The following is a 23,398-nucleotide window of genomic DNA, read 5'->3' as shown; positions in this document are numbered from 1 at the left end:
GTTAAAAAGGAATGGAATGAAAAAAATGAAACTACTATTGAAGATTTATGAGATATCGTATAATACATCACTCTTGAGTGGCTTAATTTCTATTATTATTTAATATATAAATTTACACTGATTATTCCAGCATTATTGATAGTCGGTTTGTGATTTCATGATGTGTGCAACGTTTGCTACCCTGTATATATTTAGAAATTTATGCATCTGTCAGCTATGAACATATTGACATGGTCGATTAATTTGCCTCTATTTCCATAACAGCAATACAATTCATTTAAGCATCAGTCGAAACATTTCTATCGAAATGTTCTCCAAAGTAGGTCGTACACGCAGAATTGTTCTTTTTTTTTTGTTTCAATCTATATATCTTTACTGTGCTAATATTGTCAATTAGTTTTGATAAATTAAAGTTAGTGTCATTCTCCTTCGATTGGTATAATTTGAGGATACTGAAAAGGAAGTAATAAAACATGAACAAGTGAATTAAGAGGCATGAACCTAGCATCTCCAGGAAAATGGTCCTAGAGGTTAAGACTTGGAAAGCATAGGGAAGAAAGGAGCTTGCAGAGGTATAGCCTGGTTCTCCCTTTTACTGGAGTATTCTATGGCAAGCTTAAAAATTTGAGGAAGGGAGTGAAGAGGTTACATGAACAGGTTGAATGTAAGTCTATCCCCTGGATGGTGGTGATTTAGTGGTCATTTAGAGTGAAAAATAAAGGTGTTTGGCCAGATATTATAGTTAAAAGATTTGAATTTGAATATGTAAAACTTATAACTTTTACACAATTTCAGTAAAGAACCCTGTGAATATATACTAAAGTACTGATATACACTGTTTGCTTTTCCTGACACTGGAATCTGCTACTAAACTAGAGTTGTTCCGGTCTTCAGATTGCGACTGAGGAGCAAGAATCAATCTTGGTTAGTATATCAAAAGAATTTAAGGATTTAAGGAAAAGGGTTCTATGCTGTATGCTTCTCTTCTAGATGGAAAGGTGCATCAGTCGTCAAAAGAAAAAAAATGCAGTTTTTTTCATAAAAATTGGTTACAAATTGATGCTGGAGCTCAATATCGTCTGTCTGGTTTCTGGTTTCTTATTGACACTACTACTGTTTTGATTTTGGGATCCCATGTAATGTTATAGAAGATGGGGGTCAACCTAGTTAAAAGAAGATTTATTATTGACTACATTATTTTTTTTGTAAATTTTTCAGGGGGGATTGCAGAACCTCATTGTGTTTATAAAGGAAAAGGACCCGGATAAGGTATCTTTTGGTCTGTATTCATCTCTTGACACTGTTGCGGAACTGGAGTTGTTGCAGGTAACATTATTTCATGTAATATTGTGAACACTAGAAAATGTGGGTGAGATGACAAAAGCATCCTATTATAGTAACATCTTAAACTTATGGATGTCTAATATGCGCACTTCATGGTATAGGCTCCAGGCTTGTCATTTCTATTGCCTGAGCAGTACTTGAAATATCCAAGGTGACAATGAGCTCTCTCTCAACCTCCTCCCTCCTCCTCTTCCCCTTCTGCCCTGGTATCAAGATTAATACTTGACATTCACTTATTGGATCTGTAATTTGACTTCTATGTGGTAATACTTGGTATAGTTACTTGATGTACAATATCATTTGTTTGTTAGGTATGTTGAAAGTTATTCTGATATATTCTTTTTTTTCTTTTTTTGAGATTAGGGAGGGTAAAACCCAAGTTTCATCAGGATAATGAAAAGTAAATTACTAGAGATTGAAAAGAAAATGAAAAAAAAGAAGGAGAAATGGATAATAAGAAGAGAGGGTTTAATTGATACTGGTATATTCATTTAATGACTACACAGATGCATAAGCATTTAAAAGCCATAGGTGAAATTCACAAGTGCTCTAAATAGTTTTCACAAATTCTATGTGGATTATCTACCGAAAAAAATCCTATGTGGATTTATGACCCATTAACACAAACAAGTGGCAGAAAGTTCATTTAAAAAATGGTAGGACACGGCATGTTTCGGATTTAAGCTCTTGAAGCATCTTTTATACTATAAGGTGTTGGAACTGGCATGAAAATCAAATTTGGTGGAAGTTCTGCTTTGGCAATTCTGCTTCTTATTTTTCTCTTGCTCCTTTTGCTTTCATTGCAAAGTTCTATTACTGGTTATTGATGATGGATGATAGTGCCAAATGTCAAGAAAGGGTTGCTTGTGATTCTAATGTGGGGCATATAGACTGGCTTTTAATATCGATAAAGTTAATTTTGTGCCCAAATGTTGTTGAGGGCCATGAAACTTAGGGACAAAAAAATCATGGTGCAACTTCATATTGCTAGCTAGATGCAAGGAAATATATTGTTATTTTCGTTTGTATTGTTAATGTTCGAGGATATTGTTATTTTTCGAGGATGTATGATGAAACTGGAGCCCAATAATTCTAAAGCTTTTCTGATTTAAGAAAGTGGTTTGCCATATTTTCCTCAAGGTAGCGGCGAATTTAAAATATAGCACGATGTTTCATATTCATTATATTGGAATTTAGACTTCAATCAAAGGAATGGAGGTGCCTATTCGTACAATTTCTATATATCAAATATGATTCCATTCATCCATCCATCTGTCTATCAATCCATTCGTCCATCTTGAGAGATCTCTAGTCTCTTTATCTCTGTTTTGTAATTCATTAATCAGATATACAATTGTTTCAGGCAACCACAACAAGGCTTGTTTGTAATTGGAACAAATATGCTGAATTATCCAAATAGAAATTATTTTAGACTAGCTTCTTGAATTTTATTATATTGTGCAAGTCTTGGTTTTTGCAATGTCTTTCCTTTGGAAAGCTAATGTCAATGTCAATATTCTAGTGGTTTTTTTTGGGGCTCATAATCCATATTACATTCTAATGATGCTATTGCTGCAGTAGCATGAAAGCTGCATTGATCAATTGATTGATTGTAAACAGCTCTTGACATGAAAACATAAAAATAAGTGTCTTATGCATCAGAAGGGGAGGGAGGTTAAAGTGTCTTATGTACGCAATCTCCTTGCAGTTTGTTTTGCTATATATTGCTTTGATCAATGTATATATTTTGCCTTGGTGGAAAGGCTGAAGTTCTGGAATCTATTGCATGTTTACTGACACTCACATCAGGCATAACACATTATGCACTTTGTAGGCTAAACAGGGAGGGGAACTGTTGAATTCACCATTGAGAGAGGTGACGGTTCCACATTCTTTCTGACAGCTGGCGTGAACCAAAAAGCCTTGCTACAGTTCAGGTTTGCTTAAGTCGATTTTGTGGATGACATTGGTTTGACATTAGCTCATGCAAACTTCTATTTCTGTATATGAGATGAGATATTTTCTTGTAGGAGGGCTTGACCTTGGACGAGAACTAGCATTGTAGCAGATTCCATATGGAAATAGATAAACAGTGCGTGTAGTCAATATATATGTAAAAGAGCTAAATATTTCAGAAAAAAAAAAAAAAACTAACTCCATAAAAGCATTAGCCTAAACACCGACAAGTCTAATGAACTGAGATGAAACATTTCTAATCAACTGTTAAGCTGCTTAGGCACTACTTGCTCTTGTATGATACTGTAGGCTTTGAAGAGATTTATAAGTGCACTACGTCAAGATACATAACTGGTGGCTTGAGAAATAAGTTTATAGATGGATTGATTACTTAGGCAATATCTCTTATTGGCCTAGTGAGACCTTGAAAGATTTGGCTGGAGCAACTAAAAGCACATTATGATGCAAGGATTTGTGACAACATTTGCAACATAGGGCCAAGAAAAATGTACAAGTAATCCACCCACTTTACTGTATTGACCAGCATAACAAAAACTGATACCATTTTGATGGTAAAATGTCGCATTGACAGCACCATTGGTCCTTTATTTAATCTTCGATATTGGTAATTTTTCACTTGATTATATTCTAGTATGAATACTTCTATATTTGATTCATAGGCCTTAATTTGGAATGGTTAATGAGTATGAGTTTTTTGTGCTTGACTATGCTGTTCAATTCACTATTAACATGTTTAGGTTGTCCTTGATGGATATTCTGCTCCGCTGACAGCAGGGAATTTTGCGAAATTCCTAGCGTAGCTAAATCTGTCTTGGTCCTTTGTTCTTTTCCATTTTCTGTTTGGAAATGTTGGCATATCCATTTGTTGCATCTAATTACTTATCGCATATCCATTTCTACCTCTTGCTGCATCCTTGTTACCTTTTTTTTCATAGTTTGCACATAGAGATGCATTCATAAAAAAAGAAAAAACGGTACAGTATGTTTTTCAAAACAAAAAAAATAAATAAATTCATTGTGGTCCAACCAAATATCCAAAAAATACTCCACCATAAAATAAGCAAATAAAAGTCCAGAACACTCCAAGGCTTCGCTGTGAATGCACAGAAATACTGAAACCAAAGTAACAATTTGATATGTTTCTATTGTCAAAATAGGTTGATTGGACAAGCACCACATGTTCTAGCCAACATCACATCCACTAGATGGCTCCGAAGACCTGTGAAATTTTTGGCTTAAATGGCTTAATCTATTGCGGAGGTTTTTGGCATCTATTTCTAGGACGCAGGTGTGGTCCAACGAAGCAATGAAAGTTTGAATCCTGCTTTGCAGCCAAGTGCTTACCTTCGAAATTGAGTTTAAGTTTAGAACCCGATCATGTCAAATGCATTACGAACATCCTAAAGTAGATTTGAGAACCTACCTTAAAACCTAAAAAAATTACTTTCCTTCGCACCAATCCACCATTGGATCATCACTAAATTAAAATACGCTGCCTTGAATGAAGTTTACAGGTTAAGCAATGCTAAGCCAAAAAAAAATGTCCTCATTCCTGCATGCAGAAGGGTTGGGAATTAGATCGTGCTCTGCACATATCTCAAAGCACTCCAAAATTTTTCATTCATCCATCTACACAGATTACCCTGCGTGCAGAAGGGTTGGCTCCCCATATTGCTTCATTGTTTTTAGACTACCCTGCTTACATGCATGCTTACTTCCACTTCTATCTTGTGTTGATCATGCCTCAAGTTCGATCCATGACTTCATCTCCTCACATAAAATTCCATTTGACAAGAAAATCTAGCTAATGTGGCCCATCGGGTGGTGACAAACTCTTCAAGCCAGCAACTAACAGATGAAAACCGAAAGCAACTTAATATCGGTTGGGACCTGGGACATCTGAGCCATGGGCTGCTCTGCTTGCCCTCCAATCATTCCTTTTTCTGTGTTTGAATGCTGCTTATTTTCTCGAGCCATTCAATCATATGCTGCATGAAAGATTCATTACATCGGCAATCGTATCGGACCCAACCAAGAGAAAACAATGCATCAAAAAAAAAAAAAATTTGGATACAGGTTTAATCAGGGAATATAACTCGCAGATGCTCCATTTCAACGGCCATAATCTTTCTATATGAATTATCTGACTCCTCCTACGGATGACTAACCTTAAGTGACTGTCATAGTCGGGCAGTCTCTTCTTGTTAGGATGACACCTCCAAATTTGCACTGCACCAGTGTTCTACAACATAGAACCTCGCTCATAGAACTTTTATTCTCTCTTCTATGTAAAATAAATTATTTCTTTTTTCTGATAGAAAACAACAATAGATACCACAATACAGATTTAGGTATGTCAGCTGTTTCCACGCCCATGCCTGAATCATAGAACCTACATCTTAAACAAAGGTACTGAAATAAAGGAACGCTTGGAAAGGGCCATGTAGTAATAGGGGCACCCTAATCGATGCAACTTTTGAGGCTCATATAGTTTAGTGTTCGTTTGATTTCAGAAGGCTTCTTTTTGTGAGATATTTGATTGCAGAAGGCATTGCCCTTGGATCAAAAGCTATGTCATAGTTCAATCCTTGAAACCGACGTCGATCTTTCACCAACAATTTTTTCTCGTGGACGTTATTCAAATCTGTCCTCTACTCTCCTTCCATGATTTACAAGGATGTGACATAAAACGTGGCATAGGTGTTCTCTCAACATATCACCAAAAGATGCATAAATCACCATGCTAATGTTCTCTCGCAATGCCACAGGTGAAGCGAATGCATTAGAATTGTTATATAACATCCCAAGTCCCTTCAAGCATGACGAAAGGAGTTCCTTCCATTCTTTTGGCATTTTACTGTGTCCATTGGTCATATTTATTTCAAGAACTCCTTTTCCTTTCTATCCATCTCTTCGTGAGGGTTGTAACTCAGGCAAGTTGATTTGATCTAAGGGCAAATGCTAACTTAACTCTATCTTTGTACTTCTCCACCCTAATCTAATTCAGCCTAGTCTCATGTCGGGTAGAGCTGGGCTGAGCTTGAGTAGAGTTGGGCTCATTGAGTTAGGTTGCATTGAGACATATTAATTGGATTAGATCAAGTTGAATAAGAAATTTAAGATAGGAATAATGTTTGAGATGTTTTTGTTAGATCAATAGTTCTTGGATTGAGGCCACAATCATTCATCAATTTCAATAACACGCTTAGACATACTTTAAGGAGGCTAAGGATATAATTACACAAGATATAAAAGTAATCTAAATGAAATATACGAGGAGTCATGTGGCTGTACATTTTGAGTCATGTGCCAGAAGAACTTGGGTATTTATGCAAGGTCAAAAATCTAAATAATTTTGGATAGCTTTTTTGGGTGAGGTCATGAGATGTTACAAATGTACCAGAATGGACTTAGTCAATGACCCATATATGACTAGGGGATGATGCAGCTGGGGCCTAATTAAAGATTTTGATACTTGGGGAAGGCCAAAAATCCTAGATATACAAGTATAGTTTGTGTATGTATAAACATGACTAAGGGTACGGACAAAACAACCATAAATTCTTATTGCACTTACATTTTCTATATTATCATCAATATGTTGTGCATAAAAAACTACACATTGCACTCTTTTGGTAAAAATGTAACAATATAGAAGATATAGCAACATAGATATAAATATTTCTTCAACACGCACATCTGAAAGCTGCCACCTACATTTTCAATAAAGGACTTGGAGAATTGGGAGGCACAGCTAAAAACATGCAAGAAGATGGACGCCGTAATCCAAGCAAACATTTGGGCCTCACATAATATAGTGACTGCTTGATTTTGGAAGGAATTGCTCTTGAATTATAAACTATTTTACCGTTCATTCCTTGAAGCTGACCTTGAGTCTTCACTTCTTTCTTAGAACTATCATCCATTAACCGTCCTGTATTCTCCTTAATTGACTCATGAGCATTAAGCACAAACGTTGGCAGAAGCATTCTTTGAGAGTCCATAGCTAATGGCTCGTAGAAGGCCATAGTAATGTCTTGAAGTAGCGCGGTAGGTGAGTCGAATGCATTAAAAGTGTTAAAAAGCATCTGAAACCCCTTTAAAGCACATAGATGGATTTGTTTCCATTCTTTCGGTACTTCAGCATTGCTATCAACCATAGTAATTTCAAGCAGCTGCTTCTCGAACCTTTCTAGTTTGTTCTGTATATATGCAATAGAATCTTCAATATTTGCCTCTGGATTCGCTTTCAAGTACAATGGCACCATGTTCAGTTTTCCATCTTTCATCTCTTTCTGAAATAATTTTGAATCAATTTAAAAACAAAAATAATAAGATAAATAGACATGGAAATTATGGTGATGGAGTAGTATAACCTCATAGCTTTGAATATCATTCAGTAAGCGAGTTGAGAGCATTAACAATTTGGTAATTTTGCTATAACGGGTTCCCGAAGAGCTTTGTGGGTGCTTTGGACTTGCAAGATAACATGCGGGGAGATACATTGCTTGTATAGCTATGGAGAGCGTGCCTACTCGAAGGTATTCATCAATTGATGGTGCATGTTTGATTCTACTCCACTCAGATTCCGTCAACCACACATCGAATGCTTCTCGCCACTTTTTCATATATAATAATAGATTTGAACTTGCTCAAACTACAGTTACTAACATGAAAGCATGCACATCGATTTTTAAATGATGGACATGAGAAACTTACGAAATCTTGAAGAAGTGTTTTCATATCATGACCTTGTTGGTTGAAAATCTTCAATGCAATATCACATACGAGGTCATCAAGAGTCTCAAAAATAACTTTACTATGCCCAGATAAGCCTTCTCCTTCCCACCTGTAACCATTCATTTAATTAGAAATATTAAAAAGTAACAATGTGCAAATTCTTCAACCTTCATGCAGTAATTAATTAGTACCTTTGTACTGCTTGAGTTAGGCATTGTAATTCATCCAATGAACCGTGCTCATCAAAAAAATCATCTGCAACTGTAACTAAGATTGCACTTTTAGCGATAATTTTCCGCACCTCCGAGTCTAAGAGAAGGAAAATGGGAGTAGCAGCAACAAAGTAACAATATGATGTGTTCTCTCGTCCGAAGCCCATGTTGGCGAGGCCCGTATCTTTGGACCACCTAGTGTGATGTATTGATATTATACAGTACAGAATCAATTAAATAAATAAACAAAGTGAAAGAGGAAAAAAAATGCCATAGCATTCTGTCAAATAGCACACATTACTTTTCTTCTAAAAATAAAGAGGAAAGGAAAAGAAAAGTGTGTTTATTACTTCGCTTAAAAAGGAGGAAAGCCATATAATTTGCTTTTATCTTGAGAACTACCTCTTTAGCTCCTCGAGTTCAGTCCTGTAGACTGATTGGCGAGTCATGAAATTTTTTATGGCAAGCTGGATAATGTCGTCCGAGCATGTTAGCCTGCAATTTTAAATAAAGCATTTGATGTCACCAACCATAGTGTTTATATGTCCCTAGTACTTAGCCGGTGTGCGTCATACCTGCAAGAGGAGGACTTTCCAATCCAAATATTGTAGCCTTTAGTTCTTTCTATGTATGTCCGATGCTCCAGATGATCCATCCGTGCTAACCACAGATGCTTCAACTCGTGCTCAATCTGTTTTGGCATTTAAACAATAAAAATCACCAAATTGAAGTACTAGTTGTTGAAACCACAAACATACGACATGAATCACATGATGCCAAGATGGCAAATATTTACTTCAACGATTTACATGGATTAGATTGTCAGCCAACCATATATTTTAACATCTAGGTACCATATAACTATTCAGATAACTTACAAAAAAGAAATAGGTGTTCAGTTACCTCCTCCTGGAGATCAGAAAGAGCCGAAGGATGGTCTTTCACATCTTTGCCTGGCAATCCCTTTTGCAATATTTTCTTGGAGAAAGTTTTGGCATTTTCAAATTCTGGTTCCTCTGGAAACATCAAATGTGTGGCTATGTAGACAGCATACATAGCTCCCAAGAAGTCTTGATAGTTCTCTTCTATGTGCAGGAGCATTTGTGGGTCACGCATAAACCAGCAACACCTCTCTATGACATCAAAAGCAATCAATTATTTTCCTTTCCGTGAAAGAGCAATGATGTGTATATTTATCTAGATGTCTGTGTATGCATGCATATATATATATATATATATATATATATATATATATATATATATATATATATTATAGATACATATGTAGAATCCTTACCTGGGGATATTCGATGGCCGTGCTTTCTTAGGAGTTGAAAGGTTAAAAAATCTTTGAATATTTGGAGCGGCAGATCGTGCACATTAGACGGTTGCAGCTCCTCCGTTACCCAATTCCTACAAAACAACCCAGGACAAGGAGCTTATTACAAGGAGCCCACTCGAATATATTAAAATAGAGGAACTTGTGACTAAGACATGAGTGGCCCTATAAGACTAGCAAGTAATTTTCTGTTCTAATGATTGGACGCCAGGGGTCGTTACCATTGTATTGACTCCCATAATTATTAAGGTTGGGAGAGCTCCCTTGGTGCCTAAGGCTAAGGAAAGGCTAAGAGGGAGATCCAAGCTCCATCTGAAGTCGTCAAGGTTTCACTATATACAACCGAACCCTTCTAACATAAAATCCCAAAGCAGAAGGGTATTCGAATGTTTACAAAAATACCCTTTTACTGCACCATAGAATTACTAAAATCCAAGTTTGAAACCCTCCTTGTAATGTTACAACTGAAGGGACCAGTATTCAATCATTTAACACCATTTTTTCAAATAAAAGAGGTGACAATGTTAATGCCCGAAGAGGTTGAATCAATAGTGTGTTGATACCACCCGAGCACAGAATCCGAAATAGGCATCCATTCAATCTGATTGGGATAATAGTTTTTCAGTCTGAATCTGTAAAATGCAAATTTTGATCAAATCACACATCGCTGTATTCCAGGCCTTCATGTGCATTGAGTCGGGCAAATGAGCGTCATGACGCCCCTCCTCAAACTATAACAATCTCCCACGTTGTGGATATCCTATTATATTTTAATAGCAATACTTGGTGATCGTTAGTGTCAATCACCAAGGAAAAACTAGACCAGGTGCGAGAGGAAGGGATGCTGCTATTGATGGACCGGTGCTACCTCTGGATCTAAACCAGAATCAGGGAAGACGTAATTCAAATATGCACCTGGAATTAAATAATTTTGTGCATGAGGGTCCTCAAAATATAATATAGCATTTGAGGAAAATAGTATAAAAACTATAAACAAGCCTTGGTTGTGATAAGTTGATGAAATTCAAAAAAAAAAAAAAAGTAAAGTTGATATAAGGTGACCTAAAAATTAAAAAATCTTCAACTAGGCAGAAAGAGAGGCTAAAATTATAATCTTACCAATAAATGTGATCCATCGCATCTCCTATTTCCTTGGTGAAATGTTCACCACATCCTAGTCGCATCAAATGGTCCATCATACACAGCTTTATGAGGTCTTGGTCCACAGGGTATGCGGGAGGAACTGCGTCACATGCCAAATTGTACAGAGTCACCCTCTTCCGTGTAGAAACAAAGCAAATATCATCTTTCGAATCTATTGCTGCTTTAAAACTCACCTCCATGTCCGCATCTTTGGACTATGGCTTCCAAATACTCCTTGCAATCTCCATCTCCAGTGATCATGAAAGCACAAGCAGTTGCAGACGGGGAATGAAACAAGGACCCATCTTCTCTCTTATGCTTAAGAATATCTTCATGCTTCCCTCGGTAGATTGCTGGCAAGGCCTCGAGGTACAGTGAAAGTGGAAGATGGTGACCCCCACAGGATGTTTCTTCCCTGCAGATAAAGTAGGCAGGTATTACCGTATTAGGAATGAAGAATACCCGTTTGACCAGGTAAATTTGAAGGAAGCTTTGTAGATAAAAAAAGAAAATGTTGCCGGAAAGATTTACATTTTGAAAATTTTCTCCCTTTCGTTGAAGATATCTTCCACGACTCCTGTGTAGCCCTGAGGAAAGACCTCCAAGCCTTTGGCCTTCGCCAGCTCAAGCATGCCCGGGAATATAATGGCAAACCATCGGGGGATGCCACCATGGTGTTTCATAAGCACCTTCTCCGTGTGTGCATGAAGAAATTTCAATCCTGTTTTTTGAAAAAAAAAAAATTGAAAAAGTTGGAAGACAAATGTCAAAGCTCTAACTCAAGATGTACACAGCTTAAAAATAAATGAAATGCATTTCTATTGTCACATCAAAGAACTGTTCTAAAGTCGTCATGGAGCAATAAATGTTCTAATTTGGAATTTAAATTTAGGAAGGAACTTAAATAACACTCTGTCCATTTTTTATTGGACTTTAATACACAATCATTTGACTATTAGAATTTTATTTTAGTCCTGCATAAATATTTTTATATGATATTTCCGCATACACGTAAATTTCACGCACTTTTATTGATTCCTGTAGATGGTTATATTGTTTCTGCACACAGTTATATTAACTCTGCACACACTTACATATATGTGTACGCAGTTATTGTAACTACATACATATTGAGGTATAACTACGTACAGCCACTGGGGATCGAGAACTATAACAAGAAAAACGACTTAATTATACCTTTCTCTATATTTATGTAGCCAACGTTCCAGGTCTTGAGCGCAATAGTACAAGCCAGAGTCGCAGTGAGGCAGTCTATGGTGAGATCGAGCTCTCCCCATGACCCTCCATCGTTTTGGTTTCGAAGCATCCAAATCAAACAGTTTGGGAACATTGGACGACGGCGTCGTTCAGGATTGGGTATCATGGCTACCCATGCAGTCTCGTAGGCAGACGATGGCAGGAAGGAGTATATGTCAGCGGAGGGAGAGAAAACCTCTTGCTTAACCCTCTCGACAAGGCACTCCAATGACTCCTCCATGTCTTACTCAAGCACAACTGGGAGGAGGAGGAGGAAGAAGAAAACTAAGAGTAGATAAATTTGGATGTCTTAACTTGGCTGAACTCTTGTAGAATGTTTTTATAGTGTGATGGGAGGCGGCACCTGTGACTCACGCAACCGGCGAACCCTGGCTCTTTTTTTTTTTTTAATGAAACTTGTTGTTCAGGTATGAGCGACCAACAACAACGCTTGGCAGTTTTTTATGGCATGTGGGAGATGGGGACCACCACCCAACAACATCCGAAACGTTGCTCACGAGATGACGAAAAAGACAATGACTAGACCATGAGAACGAGGACCGGTACTGCTTGAACGAAGAGCATGAGCACATTTGGTTGGGCTAGTCCTATCTCCCTACGGATCAGGCCTCGGCTCGGGGGGAATAACACATGGTTTTAGGTCCTGCCTATCCTATGTTTCCTTTATCTGTTGCTTTGTTTAGTTTTGCATAATAATGTATGTGTTGTGGTTGATATTTGGCTTGAGGGTGAACACGTTGGAGGAAGCCGAGAAGAGGCCTGCTGGGGGGAGAAAGAGGGTGCCACCTCCTGCGCTTCGGTGTACCTGCACGAAGCCTTCGTCGGAGATTCCGACGAAGGCCCTTCGATGACTAAGTTTAGTTTTTGGAGGGGTTTAGAATAGCTTTCTTATAACCTCTCTTGTCTTTTTCTTGCTTACCGAGGACCTTTTCGTGAGTTATACCGAGTACTCAGTAAATTATGGACAACTTCTCTACCTCCTTTCTTATAGGGTGAGGGTTTTGGATGTTACGTGCAGCCTTTGGGCTGAGCTGTGATCAGCTGACCATTAGCTGGAGGCGGCGCGAATCACGGAGACTAATCCCGCCGGCGGAGGATCCGGAAAACATCATTTCAGTCTTGTCCTGAGGATCCGCGAGGTCTTTGATGAGGATTTAGGAGATATTTCTCCAGTCTTGTCCTAAGAATCCGTGGGATCTTCGATGAGGATTTGGAGGCAGCAGGATTGAGGTTGACAGGGCTGAGGTCGGCTCGGCCTCGGGCCGAGGTCAAACAAGCTTAGAGGCCGTGACATGTGCTTGGCGAGTTGACCTCGGTATTCGGCCAAGGTCAGCTCGGTCTCTGGCAGAGGTCGCCTCGGTTTTTGGCCGAGGTCACCTTCTTGGGTCGAGGTCGGTTCGCTCGGCGGGGTTTGGGTGGTTCCATGCTGGAGTAGGATGATCCATTTTACCTCCCATCAGTATGTAATCATCATCTTTATTTATAGTCAAAATTAGCTTGCCTTTCTTTTGTTTTACTAAAGCAAATAGTTGTATTTATGCTTGATTGCAAGCAAAACCGAAGGAAAAGATGAAACTTTTTGATGGAAATTTTCAAATTTGTGAATTTTTAATCAAATAAGGAAACAGAAAAATAGGTTCTTCCAAGAAAAATAGGTTCTTCAATCAATTTTTTTAGAAGGCTGGCTAGATGCGGCGAAGTGCGGCCTAGGCCTTCGTTTCGATACATGATTCTTATCATTGGTTTTGTTTGGATAGGATTGAGTTTAAGGTACGGAACAGGCCTTAGCTAAACTGGGATACATGAATTGAAGTAAAGTAGACAATCCTGACGCCCTTATGTTCTCCATCAAGTCTGTCGATCTTCTTCTTTATCTTGGAATTAAACAACTGTGCTGCTTAACAGGGCCGGCCCGAGCCGGGCCTCGGCCCAAAGGAAGGCCTCCGGGAGGCAAAGGGAAGATAACCACATAAGAATGGAAGAAGGCAAAAAGGCACCAACTTACGGTGAAATAAAGAGAGGAGAGAAGAGAGAGAGATTGAGAGAGAGAGAGGGGGGGAGGAGGGAGGTTCCTTATCCTGCTTTCTGTGTCTATCGTGACCAAAAGGAAGCAAAGGCCCCATATAAAATGGGAACAGGAGCTGGCTACGAGTCTTTCCCCCTTGATGGAAGGGAAGTGGAGAGTTTCCTGGCCTGCAGAGGGGTAATTTGGGAAGTTGGGGACAGTAGTTTTGTTTTGGGTGGAGGGAAAGAGAGAGAAGGGATTTGGTTAGCTTGATACGCATGTCTGAAGCCACTCTTAGCTTTCATCCCTCCTCTTTTTTGGTTTTGGTCTTGGTTTTCCTTTCCTCACATTACTCCCGATCCAGCTGGGCCATCAGGAAGAAAGATAGGGGGATTGGAGATGGACTTCTTGGAGGTTGGAGATTCTTTTAATTTTCTCCTCTATGTTTCTTCTCCCCTTTTGGGTGGTAGAGAGAGAAAAGGAGGGAGGGGGGATTGAATGGCTGCTGTGCTGTGATGTTGCAGTTGCTGCTTGGGTCCTCACTTGAAGGGGAGATGGTGGGATGGGACTTTTATTAATTAGATGGAGTGAATTTCCCATAAGCACTTACTTTCTCTTATAGGGCGGTCTCTTTCTGGACAAATTCTTTCCTTTACCTTGACCATGAAGTGCCATGGGATAACCTTTTCCTATTCTGCTCTTGCTTGACATGGTAAACTGAATCAGTTATTTAATCAGTTTCATGGGCCTTCTTTTAAAGTAATTATTTTTTCATGCTTTCATTCAAAAATTATATTAAACTGAAGTAGCTTCTTGTCTATTAGATCCATGCATCTTTGTTGAAATAGTGTACTTGACAGCTATCTATTTCCATATCATTTTTTTAAATATTTTATACTTATTAAAATTTTTTATTATTAAAAAAAAATCTCACTCATTGAATTTGCCCTAGTCCCCAAAGTATATTGGGCTGCCTCCATGGCTCAAACGATCATTGCCCTCGCGAATTATGCCTGCCAAGTCGGTCATACCGCATCAACATCAAGAAACATTTTATATTAAAATAGGTTTTCACCATTCTGTCCATTTTCCGGTCCCATTCTGGATTCTATCAAATCTTTGAAGGTTGGATGTTTTCATGCGTGCAAATCATGATACTGGCGGATGGCATTATATCTAATTCTCATTATGTAGGCACTTGGAGTGGTTAGCAATTGATGTGAGATGGGTCAGCTCTTGCACCTCAATTCCCTTTGGGTCCATGGTAAAGTGCAACGATACATCCTGGTAGGCATGGATGTCTATCATCAGCCCGAACAAGTCGGCCAAGCCAAGGAACCTGAGGCACCAATAGTAAATAATTTACTCTGCAGGAGGTGAGCGCCGAAAATGATAGGGATAAGTAAAATTTTAGGCATAATGTAACAGTTTATTAGCATAATTATATATTGTCACTATTATTTTTTATATTAGCATGATATTATTAGAATAATTTTAGAAATCACATAACAATTTATATCAGCAAGTATTATTTTTTTATTAATATAATCCTATATTAGCTTATATTTTTTTGTATAAAGTCTATATACAAGTATATATAACTCTTGAGATGTATTAAATACACTGAAATATCTAAATAAAATTACTTTTTTTCACTTATCTTTTTTTTTAATAAATATTACAACAACCGATAGAATCTATATTTCAATACCTAAAAGGAAGGTATACTATTATCTTCAATCTTAAGATAACTTGAAACATGCTGAATAGGGGTAAGAGAAACAGAAGAAAGCCAATAATCAGAAAGAATAAAGATATTTGGAGCAAGCCCAATCGACCTTCTTCTGCTTTCCCTTGACGGCCTATTAACCTTGGTGGCTTAGGTCTGCTCTCGTGATTGGAGTGCTGCTGGTTGGAGTATTTTAATATAAGCACTAAGGGGCATGGGAAACATGCTGAGCTTTTTGGTTGACGCAACGTGTCGGTTACCGGTTGTCCCGCTTCTTTTATTCTTGAAACCGTCGGTGGATGCGGATCACGAGTGTTTCTGTGGGAAAGCAAATAACATCTGGTACATGATAGATTTATTTGACAAGAACAAATAAATAAATCAGTGAGATCCGTTTGTCATTTATAATTTCCAATAAAGAAAAATTTTCTTTAGTAAATTAAAAATTAATCTCCCTTCTCAAAAATTTAAATAAATAAATAAATATAGTTCTATAGTCCCTCTTGCTCTCAAAAATAATAATATGAAAACCAGCTAAGCAAATTATAGAAGTTTCCTACATTTAACATTGCAAATGTCTTTTACTTCATTAAAGTCGCTGGAAAAAAAAAAAAGAAAATTTGTCATTCCCCAGCTATTGCAGAAGCTGCCTGCAGCAAGAGTTATAGAATATTTTGGGATGCACATCGGTGCCGGATTTTCCAAATTTTGCGAATGGCTCTCCTCAAGCTTGCAGTGGTAGTCTGCTAAGCTTTCTCATGAACTGGAGGGCAGACATGAGAACAGGCGCATGCGTGCGTCCCCTCAAGCAGTACTGGTGTTCATTCTGATGAAGGTGCTCATGGTCTCCGTTCAAGCAGTACTGGTTAGTTCTCTACGTCCAATATTAAGAGTTGAATCCTCACGACAAATTTGTCTTCCAATGATAGGAGCTAGCAGGTGCTGGAGTAGAGCTGTTGTCATAGATTTGGGCAAGTCCAAGAGCTTAAGTTATCATCATCAAAGCTTCCTGGACCTTCTTCAAATCTTGTTACATCATCCGTTGAGACGCACCGAAGGCTTCAATGGTTAACACTCTCGGAGTACCGTCCGCGGAGTTGGAGCCCCCCGATCCGTTGGTGGCACCGGCCATTCGAGGGGGAGCGTTTTGCTCTGATACCACTTGACGTAGGGAAAACGGGTCGAGGCGAGCACGTCGCTTTTGAAGAAGGATAAAAGGGGAAGAGCAAGCACGTTACTCTCTTGTGATCACACTAAAAGAGAATTTGCGGAACATTTTTTTTTTTAACTCAAAACTTCAATAAATCCAATACAAAGGAGTGGGGCCTTTATATAATAAGGGCGAGTCACACATAAGTAAAAAAACAAGAAAAATAAAACAAAATTTTAGGGCAATAATTCTAAAAATGTTGAAAAGATTCAATGGGTTAGCTGAAGCAAAATTTTAGGGCAATAATTCTAATATAATGTTGAAAATATTCAATGGGTTGATTGACTTTTCCTTCTTTGGCTGGATGTGGCTGAGATCCCAGGTTGGTGATTTAAAGTGGACGCTTTAGTTGGCCTTTCCTTTTTTGGTTGGATTCTCCAAATTAGGTGGAGACTGAGATCATAAGTAGAAGATTTGGAGTGGACTCCTTGGTTGGTCTTTCCTTCTTTAGCTGGATTCTTCAAATTAGGTGCGGCTGAGATCGTGGGTAGAAGATTTGAAGTGGATGCCTGCATCAATTTCTCTTACAAGAGTTCTTTGTGATGGTACGCATGGGAAGACCCACAAATGCAATCTTCTGGGCGCCCATCTGGACTAATTCCTGAAAAGGTGAAGAACAATAAATATAGGACCAGTGTGTCAATCGCTTATTTGTTGAGTTGTTTCTGTGAAAAATGAAATCACATTTGTGCTCAAATAACACCAGATGCCCACTATAACATGGTCCAATCTCCATGGAGTTCAGATCCTCGTATGTATCCAGTGCTCTAATCCTGCTTGAACTCCTCTCTGCAATCTCTCTTGCCTAGCGAGAAAATTAAGTTGCTATGTCAGGAGAGTCAGTGGTTTGGTTGGTATTCCTTCTTGGCTATTTCTGATATTCCATCTTCGCTATTAGTTGCTGGACCATAATTAGAAATAAATAGCAAGGTTTGAAAGGGAAAGGAGCGCTGTTTATTAGAACCTGCCACAACTCCCGGCGTTCTTCTCAAGTGTGGTCCCGTTCTACCAAAAGCATTGCAGTTGCTGTTAGCGTACAGTGGGCAAGAGATGTTTTCACAAGATGATGAAAAAGGCAATGACTAGACCATGAGAACGAACCAGTACTGCTTGAACGAAGACCATGAGCACCTTCATGAGAACGAAGACCAGTACTGCTTAAGGGGACGCACGCATGCACCCGTTCTCATATCTACCCTCCAGTTCATGAGAAAGCTCAGCAGGCTACCACTGCAAGCTTGAGGAGAGCTATTCGCAAAAGTTGGAAAATCTGGCGCCGATGTGCATCCCAAAATATTCTATAACTATGGCTGCAGGCTGCTGCTGCAATGGGTGGAAATGACAAATTTTTTTTTTCCAGCAACTTTAATGGAGTAAAAGTCATTTGCAACGTTAAATGTAGAAAATTTCTATAATTTGCTTAGCTGGTTTTCATATTATTATTTTTGAGAGAAAGAAGGACTATAGGACTATTTTTATTTATTTATTTAAATTTTTGAGGAAGAAAAAATAATTTTAAATTTACTAGAGAGAATTTTTCGTCTTTAAAAAAAAAAGAAAAAGAGAGAGAGAGAGAATTTTTCTTCATTGGAAACTGACAATCGGACCTCACTGATTTATTTATTTGTTCTTGTCAAATAAATCTATCGTGGTTGTGAACTCTCATGCAGCTAGTACTATGACCCATGGGAGGGAGCGGACCCCGTGCAACCTTAAGTGATGTACCAAAATCTATCATGTTCCAAATATTATTTGCTTTCACAGAAAACCTCGTTATCCGCATCCACCGACGGTTTCAACAATAAAAGAAGGGGGACGACCGGCAACCGGCACGTTGTGTCACCCAAAAAGTTCAGCATGTTTCCCATGCCAGAGGGAGCCCCTCAGTGCTTATATTAAAATACTCTAAAAACACCAACAGCACTCCGATCACGATAGCTGACCTAAGCCACCAAGGTTAATCGACCGTCAAGTGGAAGCAAAAGAAGGTCCATGGGGTTTGCTCCAGATATCGTTTCTAATTATTGGCTTCTTTTTCTGTTTCTCTTACTCCTATTCAGCATGTTTAGCATTATCTTAAAATTAGAGATAATATTATACTTTTCTTTTAGATTTTGAAATATGAATCCTACCTACTGCTGAAATATTTGTAGAAGAAAATAAAAAAATAAAATAATTTTTTTTTTTTGTGTTACAAAGTATTTAATACATCTCAGAAGTTATATATACTCGTATACAAACTTCATACAAAAAAGTAATATAGACTAATATAGGATCATATTAATAAAAAAATAATACTCGTTGATATAAGTTATTATGTGATATAATTTTTTTTAACAAAATTATATTAATAAAAAAATAATAATAACTAATATAGAATTATTTTAACAGACCGTTATGTTATCTCTAAAATTTTGTTTATGGCCATCATTTCCTGCCCTCACCTACCATGGAGTAAATTATTTCACTATCGGGGCCTCAAGGTCCTTGGCCTGGCCGATTTGTCCGGGTTGATTATAAAAATCCGTACCTACTTGGATGGATGGCTGCACCTTTCCGTGGACAAACAACGCACAGGGAATTGAGGTGAAAGGGCTGAGACATATCGCATCAATTGCCAACTACTCCAGGGGCCTATGACATCAGATGCATCTATACACGGTGTAATATATCCGGTTCATCCAAAAAAAAAAAAAAAAAAACATCATCGTTTGCTCCATATACTAGCTGCCAGGCCTCGATTTGTGAAAGAGTAACGATCCAAGAGATTGGAACACCGGAAGATAGTTTTACGTTGCAGCTGGTTGTGCTGCGGATTGCAAGATGGCAGAAGGGATTGGAAATCAACACAACATCCTGCTGTATGTCAGCAATTTGATAGTTGCGTTATTTCACCACAAAATATTATAACAGACCATCGTATTGGCAGGAGTGAGACGCACTTCTTGCCTTTGTTTTTTCTCACCTCTGGATAGACCATATAAATTTGTTTAAAGAGTAACGCCATACTTCATTGACCACTAATATAAAAAGTTTCTTGATGTTGATGTGGCGTGACGGTCTTGGCATGCATAATTCATGAGGGGCATGGACGTTGAGCCATGTAATGCCATGTCAGTGCCTCATTGGTGAGAGAAACTTCTGTGTGCAGCTGAAAGAGGACTAGCTTAGCAACCCCTAGATTCCCTCTTACGTGTCCATGCATGTGTATTTGATCGTGACATGAAGATCACGTGTTCTAATTCTTTTAGATGTGCACGTACAACTTACGCGGATGTGGATACCCCTCGCACTATTGGTGAGAAATAGAATATTTAGATAAACAAAATTCCTATCCACCCAAAAAAAGTGCCAGAAAACTGAAACCAAACTGAATACAGTAAAACATCATTCCAAAATTGGAGAGTGGCTCCATGTAATGTGAATGCAGATAGGACTGATGTTAGATTTCAGAGAGATTCTATAGTTTTGGTTCAAGGGTCTTTCTACTTCAGGAGATGGCTCTTGTTGTGATCATTAAGAATCTAGGATGTAGATTGCTTTAGAATGGGTGCGGAACGGATTCAAGAAAATCTGTAAGTTTGATAAGAATTTTAATTAGAATATGAAATGATAACTAGATGGGCATATCACCATTTACTGAAAGAACGTTTGAATTTGCACCGAGATTTGAAGATGCTATTACTTCATGAGTTAAACCTTTGAGGGAAGGGGAGAAAGTGTTGTAAAATTTTATTGATATTTCCATTCAGTGCTGCTCCCATTAGAAGTGCATGTTAAGAAGTTGGAACCAAATCAAGACCCCAATCCCGATGAAACTATAACTTTTCCGATTTATTACAATATTAAATTACGACATCTTCAGATGCCAATAGAAATAGGACTCCTAATCTGACACAAATTAAAGGATTCTAATTGCTTGCTGCAATCTGTTATAGCTCATCAAAAAGCCAGCCAAAAGATTACCTGATTGAAATGCCAGATGACAAGTTAAAAATCCAATTAACCAATATGATTATAAAAAAGCTCATAATTATCATCAGATCAGCAAGAAAATTATAATAAAAACTGCAAATTTCCCCTGGACTTCCTAGTGAACTTGAGGTGTCCCAAACTAATCTTTTACAATCAGATTGCTGGAATGCTACGCAAGGAAGCTATGTATTTAGATGGACGTGGTGTGTTCATCCATAATCTTCCATGTCGAATGGATCTACCAGCTGAGGAATAGTCCTCTGGTTGCATTGCATCACTGCTGCCGCTGTGTATACATTTTGTCTATTATGTAATCAAACAATATGGGGCTTTATGAACCTTTTCTGTTTGAGAGGAACGCTTGTCTCTTGTTCTTCCTTTTATTAAATAGAAGGATAACAAATGATCTCCTATGATGATACTATCAATGGAGATTCTAAAAGGATTCAATCTTACTCTAATGTAACATTGAACTTTCTAAAATTTGCTTTAAGTGAAATTTGGATTCTTGAATACTCTAAAGGTCCATCCGAAATCCTTAGAGAATCTTAACAACCAGTTGGAACTTATTAGTTCTAATCTAATTAAAGAACATGGAATTTCTAACTATTGTTTTCCCCTCATTTTGAACCACTTCTTGAGATCCGTGCTCACATGCACGGACGTGTAAACTTTTTGTTTTTAATCATGACATTGATCATAGTAACGAATATGCAAACACCAATTTTATGCTTTAATAAATATATCTGCTCACTGGAATTGGACTTCGAATATGAACATTGACTGCCATACTTGAAATATCTGTAGTATTTTCCTAAGGAATACAACAGGAGAATTCGAGAATTCTCCTGCTGTATGCCATTTGATTTATCAAGTTTGATACATCCAAGCTTGACCTCCAAGCTGTACTCAAGGCCAATACTTATATGCCATTCAAGCTGAAGTATTAGTTTTAGGCACTGAATTTGCTACCAGGTCAGTTGAGCTGAAGTAGCATTTCTTTGTTATTTTAATAGATATACATTTTCGGACGCAAGTTTTGCCTTGTATCACTATGTGCTGCGTCCCTTATATTGGAACTTTCGTATTTGTTAGTTACTTTGCTTTTTCATACTTAAAAGGATGTTTCTGCCCTGCAAATGAAGCAGGCAGGTATTAGGAATGAAGAATACCTGTTTGAGCTAGTAAATATGAAGAAGCTGTATAAATAAGAAAGAAAAATGTTGAAAGAAGGATCTACATTTTGAAAATTTTCTCCCTTTCATCGAAGACATCTTCTATGATGTTGCAATGGGAAACCACCGGGGGATGCCACCATGATGTTTCATAACCAGCTTCTCCATGTTTTGTATGAAGAAAGTTCAATCTTGTTTTTTATTTTGTTTGCAGTTTCTGAAAAAGTTGGAAGTCAAATATCAAGGCTCTAGTTCAAAATGCACATAGCTTAGAAATAAATGAAATACATTACTGTCATCAGATCAAAGAAATGTTCTAAAGTCCCCCTGGAGCAACTCAGATGTTCTAATTTGGAACCTTAATTTATGGAGGAACTTAACACCCTGTCCTTTCTTTGATTGGACTTTAATCCACAAGCATTTGACTAATAGAATTTCATTTTTAGTCCTGCATAGAGATAAATTTGAATATTAGAATTACTAGAAATTTTAGTCCTTTCTTTGCTTAATAAATAGATTGGATTGGGGTTAATAAATTTTTGACCTGATCCGCATCCGATCCGACCCGATCTATTTGCCATCCCTAGACATGCATCGACTGAGAGTTTTAAGAATAAAAGAAGGAAGGGTTCCCACCAGTGCGGAAATTAACTGGCACTTCGTGTTACCTAAAAGGCTTAACATTTGTTCCATACTAGCAGGGAAACCCTCAATGTTTATATTAAAATACCGTACGATGTACAGCATGCAGCTTCAACTATATCGCATCGGGTGCAGCCTCAGATATATGTTACGTATAAATATACTAAAAACTAAATTGCACAACGCTCTACAATATATATTAAAATAACACTATAATATAACCTGCTCTTGGACGCCCTAGCAGGAGTTGCGGCATTGCAGCTTTGTAGCATTCCAAGCTATAACTAAAATTAGCTACCTTGCTAATTTATAATTATAATAATAAAAAGTACACTGCACACAATTTTGAGCCTAAACTGGCAAAATGTATACAAGAGAGAATATAAAATTAGACTCAACCTGATAGAAACTCTATTATTATAATAATATAATATTCTATAATATTATATTAAATTTAACTTTAATTTTAACTTATTATAATATTAAAATATTATTATTATTATAATATTAGAATAGTAGAAGAGGTATAAATTTATTTAGAAAAAGATACCTCGTGTCGCATGGGTTACATGCTAGATTATAAATGTTTTATAGTATTTATAGCTAGCAAGGTAGTTGTTATACTACTA

The 23,398-nt window shown here is 37.7% G+C and overlaps 1 protein-coding gene and 1 long non-coding RNA gene across 5 annotated transcripts in view; one reads left to right on the top strand and one right to left on the bottom strand.

The window, feature by feature from the left end:
- The first annotated feature begins 898 nt into the window (after window positions 1-898).
- On the top strand, window positions 899-4,793 carry LOC120110537. Of its 2 annotated transcripts, none has more exons than XR_005511630.1 (4): window positions 899-998; window positions 1,219-1,495; window positions 3,188-3,281; window positions 4,582-4,793. It is a non-coding gene; the product is annotated as an uncharacterized LOC120110537 (long non-coding RNA). The 2 variants fall into 2 exon arrangements; XR_005511629.1 differs by having other exon boundaries at window positions 3,179-3,281.
- A 2,068-nt stretch (window positions 4,794-6,861) lies between these two features.
- Window positions 6,862-23,398, bottom strand: part of LOC120104029 (S-linalool synthase-like) — a 47,968-nt gene continuing 31,431 nt past the window's right edge. Inside the window, exons 1-12 of one of the 3 annotated variants that reach the window (XM_039125785.1) lie at window positions 11,953-12,303; window positions 11,287-11,476; window positions 10,950-11,170; window positions 10,732-10,855; window positions 9,571-9,686; window positions 9,177-9,406; window positions 8,849-8,964; window positions 8,676-8,768; window positions 8,253-8,468; window positions 8,041-8,170; window positions 7,698-7,940; window positions 6,862-7,616 (exon numbers count right to left, since the gene is read on the bottom strand). In XM_039125785.1, the coding sequence (XP_038981713.1) occupies window positions 7,035-7,616; window positions 7,698-7,940; window positions 8,041-8,170; window positions 8,253-8,468; window positions 8,676-8,768; window positions 8,849-8,964; window positions 9,177-9,406; window positions 9,571-9,686; window positions 10,732-10,855; window positions 10,950-11,170; window positions 11,287-11,476; window positions 11,953-12,253 (2,562 nt within the window). In that variant the 5' untranslated portion in view covers window positions 12,254-12,303 and the 3' untranslated portion in view covers window positions 6,862-7,034. Of the gene's footprint in view, window positions 7,617-7,697; window positions 7,941-8,040; window positions 8,171-8,252; window positions 8,469-8,675; window positions 8,769-8,848; window positions 8,965-9,176; window positions 9,407-9,570; window positions 9,687-10,731; window positions 10,856-10,949; window positions 11,171-11,286; window positions 11,477-11,952; window positions 12,304-23,398 lie in introns of those variants that run through there. The other 2 variants (XM_039125786.1, XM_039125787.1) reach the window with 2 other exon arrangements.

Source organism: Phoenix dactylifera, chromosome 4, assembly GCF_009389715.1.
Source record: "Phoenix dactylifera cultivar Barhee BC4 chromosome 4, palm_55x_up_171113_PBpolish2nd_filt_p, whole genome shotgun sequence".
Classification (NCBI taxonomy): Eukaryota; Viridiplantae; Streptophyta; class Magnoliopsida; order Arecales; family Arecaceae; genus Phoenix; species Phoenix dactylifera.
Note: the sequence above shows the minus strand (reverse complement) of the source record. Positions and strands in the feature narration are given on the sequence as shown.